Consider the following 16,102-nt stretch of genomic DNA (forward strand, 5'->3'; position numbering starts at 1 on the left):
TATACACAACTACAGGAGAATTGATCACCAAGGAGACTTTAAAATGGAACTCCTTTCAAGACTCCTTCTTAGAAGGCACACATCGGTATGATGCTCATCAAGAAGCTTGATGAATTCAGAGGTATCTTGTTTATCCTGTATCATCCAGGAAGTCTTCAGTGCTATATATTCTTCAATATTTATGCTGAAAAATAGGCTTCATTCTGCTGAAAAGATTCATTTGCTTGTAGCTACCATTGCACTCCAAAAAAGACTGCTTAAAGCAGTGAGGCACTTCTGGGTAAAATTTCTCTTGCACTTTGAAACACTACAAAATTAGTGCTAGGTCCTTGAAGTTTTAATATTTTCATAATAAAAATACTCAATAGGAAAAAAATATCAGTCCACCAATATGTAAAAAATTCATTTTCTAATGCAACATAAAACCTCCAGTGGCTCCAGTGAATACTTGGCACAAGACTTGAAGGAAGTCAGAACACGTATTCCAAACAGGTGAGCCTAACACGGATGCTGCCTTCCTCAGGCTATACTAACCTTTACTGTTGAGGAATGTGATGGAGAAGGGTGAGTATCAATTTTGCGGCGTTTTTGTTCTGTTGGGACAAAAAGAAATAGTCACTATAAGGTATATTTCCAATTTTTCCAAACACTTCAAAAAAAAAAATGACCAACTTTTAAGGTCATCAAGTATTAGCTCCCCCCAGTAAAGTCCCTAGACAACTTGCCAAAACAAGGAGACAAGAACCAACTATACATTACAACAACCAGAGGTAAACAAATATGAAGAAAGGCAAACTTGCCCCTTTCAGGCTCTGCAATATCTGATCGGGGAACAGGTGACTTCAAGGACCCAGAAACTGGTGTTTTTTCTCCTCCTTTAACATTTTCCTTTGATTTCATTTCCTTTGCTATATCTCTTTCTCTGGATGGCTCCTTCTCTCTTTCCTTTTCTTGAGTCGATTTTGATTCTACATTGGGGACAGTGGTCTTGAATTTCTCATCTTTAGCTTTTTCTTCTTTCTTGAATTTTTCTTTCTCTTTGTCAGACTTAGGTGTTCTCTCCTTCGTCTCTCTTGCTTTTTCATCTTTATTTGGCCGTTCTTCCTTCGGTTTTTCTTTACCATCTTTACCAAGTACCCTGGCCTCTGGAGTAGTAGCTGGAGTCTTTTCTTTTTTCTCTTTTTCTTTCTCTTTCCCTTTTTCTTTGTCATTTTCTTTAACAGTTTTGCTGCTTAAGAATAAAAACATGAGATTTTAAGACAGTCATAAAATAATATTCCATATTTTAAATCATAAAGGGTTTCTTACTAACTACAAAAATTCTAGAACTAAGAGTATCCCTTGGAAAACTAAAGGACAACTTTAAGACAAGTAAAAAGGAAGTACTTCTTTATCCAGTAAATAATAAACAAATTCATGAATAGCAGATTAAAAAGAATGATTACAGTGATGTCAGGCCCTTTTTTTGGGTATACATTCATAACTTTTGAGGATTACAAGGTAACAACCAAAAATTATTCCCCAAGCCAACCAAGGGTGCTACTATCAGGAACTGGACTACTTGGGCTAGATGGATCACTGGTCTACATCAGTATAGGCTTCTCTAATGTTAATTATCCTTACCCAGGTTGTTCACAGCAAACACTCAATCCCAAAATGTATTTTTTAACTTCACCACCTACATTCCCCTGCATATCCCAGCAGGGGAGACCAAGTCAGTCTCAGCATTACACAAAACACAAAACATAATGAGGATGGTAAGCACATCATCAAAATACGGGCACATACAAAATTTCAAAGTCCAACATAAATGATTTTCATAGTTTTCAACTGCCACCTTCTTTCATTCATGTCTAATGAGGATAACCATATAAGAATTCAGAATTTTGATATATAGCACAGTGTTCCTACCTGTTAGAGCCACTATTTCCATTGCTTGAATTCCCTTTCGGTGTGGCACTAGAAGCTTTATTCACAGCTTTCACACCACACTGAGGTCTCTCCCTTGATTTATCTGAAATAAAGGTAAGGTTTTATTTGACAAGCCCCTAAATGTAAATAAACTACGATTTCACAGCAAAATTATTAGAGATTAATTAGAAAGAAACAAAGGGTTGATTACTTCTTGACAGTTACATACTGCTACCTAGGGAATAAAAAAGTAATAGTAAGCCAGCATTTTAATTGTCATATGATACAAAACATTTCAGTTTGTTGAAACAAATTGTATTACTTATAAATTTCTACAAATAAGCATACCAGTCTCCTCAGCACTGCTTTCATCTGATTTTGATGCACTTCCTATTGACGATGAAGAAGAACAACCACCTGGCCCATTTTGTACACTGGCAACTGCATTCCTCGGAGAGGGGTCTTTGTGATGAAACTCATTTTCAGGTATCATGTATGACTTTCTACTTTTCAACTGCCCAGAGTAGCTGAAAGTCGCACAAAGTGTTTAAATATACAAATACAAATCAAAAAGCACAAACATGGGGTTTAAAAGAATAAAATTAGCAAGTTATTCACTCTGCTACTTGCTTCCAGAGAATAAAAAATATTAATTTTCAGTAAGTTCTTGAAGATCTTTCTAGAGAGCCCTAGATGCTTGCTTAAAAATAAAAATTTCAAAGTAAATTAATCCTTAAACTAAGATGCCCCTTTTTTTCACTATTGAAGATCTGATAACCCAACTGATGATAAAATTATATTTCCTCCAAACCAAGACATATTATATATGACTTTTGAAACTATCATCCAGTATAGACCGGAAGCTCATAATCAGAAGTGACAACTCTCACCAGCCTGTGGGAACATGATCGCATAATCTCCTGAAGTAAGGCAGAAGATAAACTTCAACACTGTAAAACATTTTAAAGTCTTCAGAATCCTTCTGTCATCTAGTCTCATAAATCACATTAAAGTATAATTGTGTTACCCCATAGCCAATGCATATAGATCTGGCCTCTTCTCTTTTTCTTCTTGGCAGATTTTATGCACTCTTCTCTCCAAAGCCTGACCCAGATTCAAAACTTTTGGGTACCAAGGAAGTATTTTTGTTAGCACAATCAAGATATTCCTGATGTGAGTATATTCGCCTGTTTCAAGGCAATGTACCGATGCCTACAACAAACATTTTAAGATCCATTATTTTAAAAAGATAAGTATGAAAAGAAAAAACTACCTTTGAGAAATACAATTTTTTTTTTACCTTGGTTAGTTTATAATGCCATTTATGTACAACATGTCGAAAATTTTCATAGTCTAATTGATCAGCTTTATTTCCACCATCAAATCCAGTTGCCCGTAATATAGTAAGGAATCCTGGATAATTTCCACATTCCTAAGGAAAAAAAAGGCTGTCACTTTTAAAGAAAAATTCTGTCCCCCAAAATAGCAGAAGCTGAAACTTAAATAGACTAGATTAATGATTCTATGTGAAAACATGATGTGTATTTGAATAGTAGGTAGTTTTCACAGAAAGGTTCGGCTTATTCAATGATATTAATTTGGAATGTCAGTTTGAGACAGGATAAAAAAATAGCACTTTTTAATAATGAATGGATTTTGCTTAAATTTTAAACATTGTTTTACAACTGAATCTTAAACTCAGCTTCCCTTTTAAACCTGAACAACCTAGAAATTACTGGAAGTGGTCATTATGTACATGGGTAAAATATAAGGGTATTTATTAGCCACACCTTTTCATATGTGGCTCTATCACTGTGCCACCTGGTCACAGTCTCCAACATGCAGCAGAGAAATCTCCCATATCGACTAGCTTCATTTTCAGTACAGCTTGCAACCGTGTAAATTATGTCAGAGAAAACCTACAGGAAACAACATTTGAAAAATAAAAACAAATCAAGGTCAAAATTAGTTTAGAATATTAAAAGATCATGTTAAAGCAAACCATAATAAACTAAACAGGTAAGTTTCATCAAAATGTATCTTCCCCTTTTATATTCACAATTCCAGAGAAAAAATTTTGGCTTTTGTGAAGAAATAGCACATTCATGAAGCAACAACAACAAACTTTTATAAAGAAAGCTGATTTAAAATGACAGAAGGAAAAAACTATCATATTATTACATCATATCTTCTTGAACAAAGATTTAGCCACAGATATTACTGGAGTTAGGGGGACAGTAAGCAGAGGCGAGGCTGATAGAAACCAGAAATAGGCAGCTTACATGCTGTAACATACATTACTTTTTTAAACCACAAAATGCAGTAATTAATTATTAAGAAAAAAGCCAGATGCAAAAATCTGTGAACGTGACCATACTGGAAAGCATCCTTGCTTTTACTTATGTGCAAAAATGTAAGCTTTACTGTTGTTTTTTGAGGGGGTGAAGGTTAAGAATGGAGAAGAGAGTTCCACCTATTATGACAAACATATAAACCCAAATGTTGAGTTAACAGGTTAACTAGGGGTGCTTATTTTGTATCAGGCACTATTCAAAGTGCTTTTGTGTGTAGTGACTCATTTAATCCTCACAACAATCTTATCAAGCAGGTACTATTATCCCCTTTTACAGATAAGAAAACTGAGGCACAGAGAGGTTAAAAAAACTTGCCAAAGATCATATAGCTAGAAAGTAGCAGAGCTAGGATTCAAGTTCAGTCACTTGGCTCTTGAGTTCATGCTTTTAACCACACACACAATAATACCTCTATAGATTATAATGTTTAGCTATCTTTGTGTGAGACTTTATTTTAAAGGTTGCAATAAAAAGAACTTACTCGATCATAGCAAAGAAGTGTGGAAAAATTTGGAGTTTTCTGTTGATGTACCAATTCAACAAAACGAGCACAGTAAACAGCATCAATTGCTGAAAAAATACATCGAGGAAATATACACAGCTGTAGAAATTTTGTGATGGTCTCATTTTTGGTAGATTCTAAAAATAAGGGAAGAATATATTAAGTGGTAAACTTCTTCCTCAAGTGCCTCAAGGCCACCAAACATGACAACATATTAACTTTAGTGTAGAGAATGCTATAAAACCACAAACTATTTATAGTTTGTAACCAAAAGGTCATGCCTGGGACAAGACTTTCATTTTCACTCTGTGGACATTTTTCTATCTATAATTTCCCCAGAAATATGATTTTATACAGAAAAGTTGAATAAGCTGCCAGTATTGTAATTATAAGTTAATTAATTTCACCAGCACACTAAATCAGTTCCTTCAGTGAACATGTGAAGTCGACTCTGCGTTAATGAATAACCAAAGAATGGGAGTGAACACTGAGTTGAAATACAAACATAATACACTTCAACATCTCCAAAGTCATAAAGATTTGCTTTTGTAATTTAGCAGTAGCAGGAATGTAACAATTCTAACAACTCACTTGCTAAAAGCCAGTTGTCCTTTTCCAGTTTCAGTCTCTGCAGAACTCGCTGTACATGTTCCATCTGTTTCTTTTCTTCTTCAAGAAGCTTGTCCTGAAGGGCAGTACAGCGCTCCTTCTCTTTTTTCTTTTTATTTGGAGGCTACAAAGTATAAGTTAGATACTTTTCTAACTACGGGCACATTACCTCCCTTTCTTTTGGTTAAAAAATTCAAAAAGAGATAAATGCTGATATTTCATATTAATTACTTCAACAAGGATGTTTAGGAGTCCACTTGGACGTGCTTTCACCTCCATTCAACAAATCCAAGACGAAGTCATCCAGTCTTCGTACATCATCGAAACTGGCTACCTTCCCAACACTGGTACTTTTAGTCTGAGGCACAGAGTCATCTTCGACTCTTCCTTCTCCTTCATTCCAGTATCCCAACTGCTTACAAGTCTTGTGCGTTCCCACTACCTCCACCATAGTCTACGCTCTCAGTACTTCACAATGAATTACCCAAAAAGCCACCTAGCTGGCCCCTAGCCTAGTCCCTTCCCCTATCAAATGCATCCCTCATACTGCTGTCATGAGTAATCTTTCTAAAATACCAGTTTTACCATTATCACTTCCCTGCTCAGGAATTTAAAATAGCTCTCAATTTTATCAAGTTTTCTTTTCTAACTTGCACTGCTCTACATAATCTGGCCCCATCCTAACCAAATTTACCACTAAGCCCATTCACTACAGTAAAAGTGGTCTCCTAAAACCTGAGACTACTTCACACCTTTGCTGGGGCTCTGGAGTAGCCAATTTGCCTCTGAATTTCCAAACTTAATTTATCTTCAAGGCCTACTCAGCTCAAGACTCACCTCTTCAATAAAGTATTCTTCTAAAGAGTTCTCCTTTTGAGAACTCCTGTTGCTCTTGCAATTAGAGTCACAGATCATTTTAAGTTGCTAACATAGCCTTTACTAGAAAAGCAAACTCAAATACCTTTTGATTGATCATTACCTCCACACACTCACCAAGCCCCTGACCCACCCATTGAGAGGTCACCATTAAACCCACTTAGGAAAAGATTATACAGCAACAAGATCACAGCTTTAAGGAACCCAAGCTAATACAATTTCAAAGTATGGATAATGTTGAATTGATACCACAAAGTTATTGCACTTGAGCTACTAGAACAAAAACCTACCATTTCCTGATTGTCATCAATTGCTTTCATCTGGACTTTAAGTTTATTGACTTCCCGTTCATAGCTGGTGTGTGGAACTGCAAGGTCATACATTGTCAATGACCAGAATGTGGCATAGAATTGAGGGCTGATGTCATCCCAGACTTTGGAAACATGTAAGGAGACCACCGCTTCATGGACAGGAGCCATCACCATTTCACATGATGTAATGTACTTATGAACTTTATGTTGCTGTTTACTTCCCTTTTCTGATTTTTTAAGTTCATCATACTTTGACTGGAGATAAAGAGTAAAAACACACACATACAACACAATTTATAGCATTGACTTTCATAATATAAAAGCCCATGTTCCCTTTCCAAGAATCAGAAGATGATCAATCAAAACTGTTGCAGGAATTCTAATTTCTTACCAACAACATTTAAGATAAATCATCCCTAGAAGCTGTTCCAATCTTTAGTCCTGTCCTCCTAGTCCTCACTAGGAGCTTTTCAGAAGATTCTTATTTAATCTGACCTGTTGAGTAAGTGAATAGGGTATGTGTGATCCCCATCCGCTCCCCACCCCCTACTCTCCCTTACTGCTGTGTCAAGGATTGAACATGTAGAGTTCCCACTCCTGCCTTTGAGATATTCAAGGGAACCAAGTAGAGAGTCTTAACACTAGTAAAAAGGCAGAATGGAACTAGTAACAGCCAACTAGGACAGAATATCTTATCACTACACATAGCCCCTATTAGTTATTACAATGTGTCGATTAAGAAGTTGGATCAACACTAAAAAAAGTTATGAGGAAATTATAAGACTGCTAAGTAGGGTGACCAACTGTCCAGGTCTGCCAGTGATTGAGGGGATTCCCACGATGCAAGACTTCAGTGCTAAAACTGAGTAAGTCTCAGGCAAACCAGGACCAACTGGTCATCCTACTGCTAAGCTAAATAAATTTTCTATGAATGGCTATGGTATATTGAAATTTAAAGCGTGGGAACTGACATTGCAGCTTTTCTGGCCTTATTGGTTTATCCTAATTTGGGGAAAGTCAGAGGAAGTCCATTCTCTTAATGATATGAGAAAAAGAATCTGTTAGTACAATGGAGGGACTACATGTTAGTTCACAGATGTATGCCAAATGTAAAAAAGAAAATAATACAAAGTGGAGTTGTTGCTATTGCCTCATGTCCTTCAGTCTTTTTAGGATGAAAGAGCTCTCACCCAGAAAATTTTCTTTGGGTTAGGCATCATTTCTGAAGATGAACCTAAGAGGAGATCCAAAACTAGCTTCTTCTTTATGTTAGAAAAGCACTTAAATCATTCAGTTTGTGCTAAATGGAACCCAGAACTAGAAAGTCAGAGGTCAAAGGTTCTACTTCCAGTTCTGCATCATGATAGGGAAAAGAGTCTTGGCTCCTTACAGTCCAGCTGCCTTCCCTGCTGAGTGCATCTACACCCCAGACTCAGTGGACTGAAGGCATACCAAATACTCTCTGTTCCAGAGGGTATCTCAAGCAGGCTCTGAGAATCTTACAAAATTACTCTAGAAGTGGGAAGATTTATCTCCTGTTATCCTCATTTTAGAGAGCATGTTGATAACTATTTAGACCGCACAGGTGACAAAGCTACAAAGAACATTACTTATGAGGGAGAGGTCCCAATTACATCAGAGACCTGAGAGAATAGCAGTTGGAATAAGAAAGAGTTTTAAAATTTTGAGGACGGGTCCTAGTGCCGGTAACTGATATGAATCTGTGTGAGTAGAATTACATCTGCTAAGGTTCTAACAAAACACAGGATAAAAGAGTGCTGAAACTACCTGCATAAGATAGCTTAGCTACCTGATTTGGGCAAGATCTAGGATATGAACTGAGGGGAAAGCCTTTCTTTCAGGCACGTGTTGCAAGGTGGGTCTCAACAACTAAAATGAAAATTAGGTTATAGGCATGGGAGGGTTATAAGATAGCCTCAGGCTCCCCAATCACCTGGTTCTGAATCTGTGACTTATATTGCTAGGCACCCCCACAGTCCCTATCTAGTTTAAAAGAAATAGGCTTGATCAGAAAAGATGGCTATACTTCACATTTATCTAGGATGAATATTTCCTTGTCTAAAGTCAGTTTAACTCCCTCTCCAAGCTCACATCTTTAGTCAAATGGAGAGGCCTAACAGCTGTACATCTCAAGTCACCTGGGGAACCAGATCTATGAAATAGAACTGATATCCAGTTATTGCTGTATTTCTAATTACTGTTCAAAAAGCTCTTGTTGGGGCCGGCCCCGTGGCTTAGCGGTTAAGTGCACGCGCTCCGCTACTGGCGGCCCGGGTTCAGATCCCAGGTGCGCACCGATGCACCGCTTCTCCAGCCATGCTGAGGCAGCGTCCCACATACAGCAACTAGAAGGATGTGAAACTATGACATACAATATCTACTGGGGCTTTGCGGGGGGAAAAAAAAAAAAAAAATCAAGGAGGAGGATTGGCAATAGATGTTAGCTCAGAGCTGGTCTTCCTCAGCAAAGAGAGGAGGATTAGCATGCATGTTAGCTCAGGGCTGATCTTCCTCACAAACAAACAAACAAACAAATAAATAAATAAATAAATAAAAGCCCTTGTTGGCCCAATAATCTGAGCAGTGTTTGGTTGGCTGAATTGTTCCCCTGTGAGCCTGCTGGTAGTCAACTTATGGAAGGGACCTAACAGTTGTCCAATACTCATACTCTCTCACTGAGGGCTCTTCAAGAGAGGCTTTCACTCGAGAAGCAAAAGCAAGGATCCCCAGAGAAGCTTGGATGCCCATCCAGTGCAACCAAGGTTGCCAAGGAACTCCTTTTCCAGAGGGTGGCATGTGGCCTATAGGTAACAGACTTATCCCTAACTTGGCTGTATAGACACCTCTGTATAATTCTCTGTTTTCCTCCTCAACCCTGAGAGGGAAATGACATTTCTTTGTTTAGATTTTTGTATCTCTTAAATGACAAAGACACAATATTTTACACAGGCTACAGAAAAGGTAGCTATTGATATGAATGACCTGCTCCATTTTCTGACCTGGAAAAGTTCAGCCAACCTCAGGCAACCAGGTGTTCCTGTTTGCTAGGGTTCAATATCGCTGATTAGTGTGTTCACTTCTCAGTAAAGCACAGGGCAGGTCAGAATTCCTGAGATGAAGCAATTCTCCCACCTCAGTCCTTCAAGAAATCAGGTCCCCTGTTGTATAGCTGAGACTGATCTACTGTGGGGTGGGGCGACAACACAAGACATAACTATGCAAAGAGAGCATAAAATTTTCTGGATTGAGATTCTAAAGGGAAAGAAAAGGCCTAATCCTACTCCCTTAGTCCATTTTCCCCTCTAGAGCGTACAGCACAGAATTGCTGCATAATGCTAATAAAGTGATAGTTAAATCAGTTAACATTTAGTTAGTTGTTAGAGGGAAGTGTGAGACTGTAGCAGTTGATATGTAAATACTAACAGCTGATGGTCGATTAAATGATCAGACTCCAAATTTCTCAGCACCTTTTTTCCATGCCTCTACTACACAGCCCTGTATCCCTACTGGGAACAAAGAAGGGATCCCAGTTTTAAGAGAAAGGTCCAAGATCTTCCCCCCAAATCTGTAGTGAAAGCCTTGTATAGTACAGAATTAAAAACAACAACAAATAAACAGAAGGGCCAGAATCCAAGCCTACACAAAAATGAAAAATATGCTGGGGCTCCAGTCAGAGTGGGGAAGTACCACAGTTTCCAAACAGAGGATTGACCATAGTCCTAAGGGAAAAGGAAAAGTAAATTCTCATTAAAGGTCACTGCTTTGCAGGGAAGAGTTCAGGTGGCAGATAGAGAACAGGAGGGAGGGTTGTCTCCTCGTCCCTCACATTCTTACTTGAATTTCAATACAGTCACTACTGGAATACCCTGCTTGGGAAGGCTCTAGTTTGCTTTTGTTGTTATTGTTTGTTTTTAGTTGTTTCATTTAGGTGGAGACAAATAAAACAAGAACGATGAATATACCCTTCCTAAAAGTTACACAACAGAGACTGCTAGAGTTTTTAGAGCGTTTGGGGGTGGTTAAGTCTTTCTGTCCATCTGTCTTGACTTCTTTCAAGGCAGTATGTGTAACAGCAAGTCAACTAACTGACAGGGATATTGTCAGTGAGAAAAGAGGACTCTCTGTATTGAGCGGAGTGTTTCTCAGAATGCCGTACCACATTCGCCTGCTAGAATTATCTAGTGCTTGTAAACAAACAAACAAAAACAAAACAAATTCCCAGGTACCATCCAAGTTACTAAATTAGAATTTGGGGACATGGGATTGAGTGTTTAAGATGCTTCCCAGGTGATTCTCATCTATACTAATGTTTGAGAACTATAGTTCTAGAGGCCCCATTGACATCAACCTGGACAACTGGTGGTACAGTAACAGTCAAATTATAGAACTAATAAGACTTACTTTTAAAAGGGGCATCTTCATTGTACACTGCTCAGAGCTGAGTATTAACAAAAAGTAACTCTCCAAGAGACATAATCTATATCTATGTCAAACTAAAATGCATTTACAAATAAAACAGTTAAGAAATAATTTGGAATCGTTCTTGAATGTCAGCAAAGATACTTACCGAGATGTGGTGTGCATACATTGGCCTAGACAGGAAAAATGCTGCATCATGGGGTGTATGAAATTCGTTACAAAGCACATCAATTGAAGGCACTCGCTTTATATAATCTTCTGTGCTTAGATTAGATGCTAAAAACCCACCAAACTGTACCAGGGTATCATGACACTAAATTTAAAAAATAAGACAAAAAAACACATGTGCTACCATTTTACAAAACCAACATAAACATTTTCCAAAATGATTAAGATATGTCATTTTAATGACATTGTCATTAACAAATAAGAATTCAAATTTTACAACTTGAAAGAACTTTAGAGACAATCTACAAACATAATTATATAATACAAAAAAAGACTCTGAGGCCCTGAAAAGTTGACTAATCTAAGGCTTTAATAGTCAACCAATCTCAAGTTCCAAGCTTGTTCATCACTTTCAGTAGCAGAATATATTTACCTACACCACGTACAACAATTTTATGTATATAGAAGTCAATTCCTTTGTCCTTAAAAGATGAAAACTGTATTTATAAAATATATGTGATTTTTTTTCCCTTGTAATATAGTTGGTGATAGTCAAATTTTGTAGGCTAACCATAGGTTTTGGTGCTCAATATTTATATTTTATAAATAAAGATCACATCTACTTTGTTGTGACTGAAATTCCAGATTTCCAGAGATCAGGAAAAGATATGAGAGCAAACAACTTCAGTTATCTACTTAATTGAAAACCTTATACATATTATTACATCTCCTAAAGCCATCTCTTAAATACCATAATTTGCACAGAAATAGCCCCTTTTCCAGAATGTCTATTTTACATTAGAGCTGTTTCACATTCATATGATGTACAAAATGACATTTTTCAAATTATATCACATTCTGTATTTTCAATTATCAGGATAAAAAAAATCCACATAAACATAAAAGCCACTTTAACTTACCTGATCATAGAGCTTTCCCACAAGTTTCAAATGTTTCTCTCCACCTTCCTGAAAGATTACCCCATTCCTCTGCTGAGCCATAAGCAAACAGAGAGGAAGAGCAAGATCATGGTCCAATAGTGCATCCTTTAATCTCTGGGAGGACTTTTTAGTGTTTCTGATCTGGCCAAAATAACCACCCTGTACAAGAGAGGATACAAACTTACCAGTGTATAGTACATAACACATGCCATCTGATTTGAAAAAGACACAGAAAGACTTCAGCTACAACCTTGAAAATAGAAAACTAATACACTCCCTTTCTTCACAAATTTATTTCAGTGACACTATTACTGATTACAGTCATGGGCTTAAAGATGACTGTCAATTGTCTTTAAACGTCTGCATATCTTCCCTTTTCTACCTTGCAGTCCCTTATAAAGGATTTTTCTTTATTCAACGTGGAGCAGATTCAACAACAGAGTACCTATGTTCAGATTTATGCCAGTTAGGATATCAAAGACCACAGAAGATTTGATATTTATTTCCTTTACAGAGGTATTACTTACTATCTTTTATACTTTGTTTCAACTTTTTAAAAAGGTTAAAATAACTAGTATATCTCAATTTTTAAAAGGGAGGTGGGGGTGGTTGTGAGTGGAGGGTATGTATGGCTTTGACGTTTGGCTTTATCTACTCATTATGTATTGTCTGGATTCTTTACTATGAGCATGTATACATTTTGAATTTAAAAAGTCAATAAACAAAAATAGCAACTCTCACCTCAGCTTTTAGCTGCTCTCCACCAGTCATGGCCTCTAGTTGCTCCATTGTCATTTCCTCTGTAATTTCTATCCCTGCCATTTTTTGTACCACTTCTTTCAATATAAGCAGGTCAAAACTATTTAGGAAAAAAAAACAGTCTATAGTTGAAACTTCAAACATAAAAGTGACAATATATTATAATTAATATACTGATAATCTCTAAATTATTTGTATATAAATATTGGGGGGGAAGGGGCTGAAATGGTTTTTAAGAAAAAACTGCATTCCTAGAACCATACTGAAAAATATTTGGGGCATGTAATATGTTTAACTTTTCATCGGAAATAATTTCAAACTTACAGATAGGATGCAAAGTTAAAAATAGTACAAAACACACCCATACACCCTTTACCCCAACCCAACTTCACCTATTATTAACATTCTTACTCCTGTTCACTTTATCATTTGTGGTTTCTCTCCCTCCCTCTCTCTCTTCACACACACACACACACAATTTTTTTGAACCATTCGAGAGTAACTTATTTAGTAAATAACATCAGTTTAGGGGTACATTTTACCCCTAAAACTCCTAAGAATGTATTTCCTAAGAATATAGCTATTCTCTTACATAACCACAGCACAGTTATCAACTTTAGTAAATCTAACACTGATACAATACTTTTATCTAATCTACAGTTCATATTTCATTTTTATCAGTTGACCCAATAACGTCTTTCACAGCATTTTTTATCCTCCAGTACAGGACTGCCAATACATATTTTTTGATGATGTAGGGCCATTTCTCTAAACAACCACATACACTTGGAAGGAACAGAAGGAGGGAAGCGGGGAGAGGAGAAAGGGGAAAAAAAAAAAAGGAAGGAAATGGGAGTTCCAAGTTGTGGTATTTGAGCCGAAGATGACGGCTTAGTGGTCAGCCTTAAGTACATTTATTACTGTGCCAACAGTTATGCATTTTAATTCTCAAATTTTTAGAGTGCCAATGGAAATAACATTATATGAATTTCAAGATCATTTTTAATTAGTTAAGTAATGAAGATAATGTGAAAACATTCTTTCCTACAAAACAAATACAGGTGTTTTTCCAAAGGTAAAGCTAGACATGCCCAAGACACAAATTAACAAAGGAACAGTTTTCTAAGATTCTTAAGTGCTACTCTCTCAACTTGCCTCGCCTTCCCTAAACATAGTTTTTGAAAACATGAGGGCCCTCATGCAAATTAGTATGCAACAAGTACCAATGAAATTTATTTTATTTCTGTAAATTTTAGTTTATTTAGTTTAAAATTTAGTTTATTTTTTCTATAAACTATCTTTTAATTAGATGGTCACAAAACTATATTTGCAGTACAGAAAACTGAGTTATAGATTTAAAAATAACATTATGTTCTCCTGGCCTATAGACACAGAAGAGTAAAATGTATATAGGAATGACCGATAGATGAGCATAGTGTAAGTGATATGCTGATAAAATCCTGAATCTAAATATTATTTATTTACATTTTTCCCGAAACCAAAATAATAAGTAATCAAGAATTACTTAGATAATACCTGTTTGGAATACCAGATAGCTTTACAGGTTTTTATTTGTTTTCTACCAGAAAACTTTTGAAAACAATTTCCGGTTATTTGATTCTAGTCAGTCGGCTGCTGATGAGGTTTAATATGTAATTCAAACTCTAAGCACTGATATTGGTCCAGAATAAAATAATAAGACTCAGTATTTATAAATAAAAGAGGACACTGTCCAAAACCCATGTAAGCTTTATGTATCTCTAAAGTTCAAATTCAAAATATAATTGTGCTTTAAAGATATTATATACCCCCTCAAACATGTTCCTACCAAATGCTCAATGTAAAGGCCAATTATTGTCCAGTGGCATAATCAACAGTGCAGTATGTTTTGTCATAAGAGGACTTACAATATACCATATTAACCATTTATTCAAAAGCCTAACAGGTAGTCAAAATGAGTTAGTCTTTTTAATGAGTTACATATATACCCAAATATTACATTTCTTCCTGCAAAAAAGTGTTTATGTATTAAATTATAAGTTCTTTTAATTAAAGGATTCCATATAAATAAGTAAGCATCTATTCTACTTAAGACTACAACCAATAAATAGTTTTTCAGGATAATAGCAATCTCAACATCCCAATACCACCAGAAGTACTCTAATTATTGAATTTCATTTACATATAATTTGCTATGAATACCTTTTGCCTGCCTTTAGCTGATTAGCCACATATTGAAGAAGACCAGCAAGATCAATTGGATATTTACGAAAAACTGCACCACAGAAACTAGCCAGACCTATATGAAATAAAAAAAGAATAGGGCTTTTTAAAAACAGTTCATAAAACAAAGAGCACAATATTTAGTGTCATTTCTTCAGCTAACTCAATTTCTAAAACAAAATGAGACAGAAATAATTGTATTGCTGATGCCATTGAATGGAGTTTTATAATTTATAATAGCTAATATTTATTGAGCATAGCTATGCCAAGCATTGTACTAAGCACTTTATGTTAATTATCTCATTTAATCTTTGTAATAATCATTTCAGGTTGGTATAAACCTTTCGATGAGGAAAATTTGGAACAGATATATCATGTAACTTGCTCACGGTCACATAGTTGGTATGTGGTAGAGCAGTGACTCAAACCTATACAGCCTGATTCCAGAGCCTGTGACATTAATTAGGCCACAACAAAATCTTACAGATCACTCAGTAAACTTGAATGATCAACAAAACACGTGCCCCTCAAATGTCTGAGTCATGAAAAAAATTTCTTTTTATCTAGGAACATGCGACTAGTTTGGAGAGGCAAGGAAACAGGTAAAGCATTGCCAGACCAATAAGCAGACAAAAGAGCAATTTTAACTAATAGTCTTTATCATATCATGAGTAGGGAGAAAACCCCAGTAAAGACAAGAGGAGGAGATCCTAGTAAAGTCAAGTGATCTGTAGCCTTTTCAACAATTATTTGCTGAGCACCTAAAGGATAATGGACAAAACACAGGTCCTGCCCTCAAGGAGCTTACAATCTAGTGAAGGATATAGAAAAGTAAACTGAAATAACTCTACGATGAATAAAAGTTTCCATAGGAGTACAGAAGAGGGGCATCTAATTCTGACTTTTGGGTGGGAGTGTTAACAGGACAAGCTTTCTGACGAAAAGTGACCTCTAGGCTGAAATCTAATGAATAAGTAGAACAGGTAGTGGAGAAGATGAGTGGGCACA

At 36.3% G+C, this 16,102-nt stretch overlaps 1 protein-coding gene across 8 annotated transcripts in view; it reads right to left on the reverse strand.

Moving 5' to 3' along the window:
- The window catches only part of THOC2 (THO complex subunit 2), a 109,764-nt gene that overhangs the window by 17,036 nt on the left and 76,626 nt on the right, over positions 1-16,102 (reverse strand). For 6 of the 8 annotated variants that reach the window (XM_058536634.1, XM_058536633.1, XM_058536640.1 and 3 more), the window contains exons 19-32: positions 15,074-15,170; positions 12,854-12,971; positions 12,092-12,271; positions 11,152-11,316; positions 6,543-6,818; positions 5,359-5,500; positions 4,747-4,904; positions 3,702-3,830; positions 3,212-3,343; positions 2,939-3,123; positions 2,260-2,438; positions 1,912-2,014; positions 801-1,231; positions 535-593 (exon numbers count right to left, since the gene is read on the reverse strand). In XM_058536634.1, coding sequence (XP_058392617.1) covers positions 535-593; positions 801-1,231; positions 1,912-2,014; positions 2,260-2,438; positions 2,939-3,123; positions 3,212-3,343; positions 3,702-3,830; positions 4,747-4,904; positions 5,359-5,500; positions 6,543-6,818; positions 11,152-11,316; positions 12,092-12,271; positions 12,854-12,971; positions 15,074-15,170 — 2,354 coding nt within the window. The remainder of the gene's footprint in view (positions 1-534; positions 594-800; positions 1,232-1,911; positions 2,015-2,259; positions 2,439-2,938; positions 3,124-3,211; positions 3,344-3,701; positions 3,831-4,746; positions 4,905-5,358; positions 5,501-6,542; positions 6,819-11,151; positions 11,317-12,091; positions 12,272-12,853; positions 12,972-15,073; positions 15,171-16,102) is intronic. The other 2 variants (XM_058536641.1, XM_058536636.1) reach the window with 1 other exon arrangement.

Source organism: Diceros bicornis, chromosome X, assembly GCF_020826845.1.
Source record: "Diceros bicornis minor isolate mBicDic1 chromosome X, mDicBic1.mat.cur, whole genome shotgun sequence".
Classification (NCBI taxonomy): Eukaryota; Metazoa; Chordata; class Mammalia; order Perissodactyla; family Rhinocerotidae; genus Diceros; species Diceros bicornis.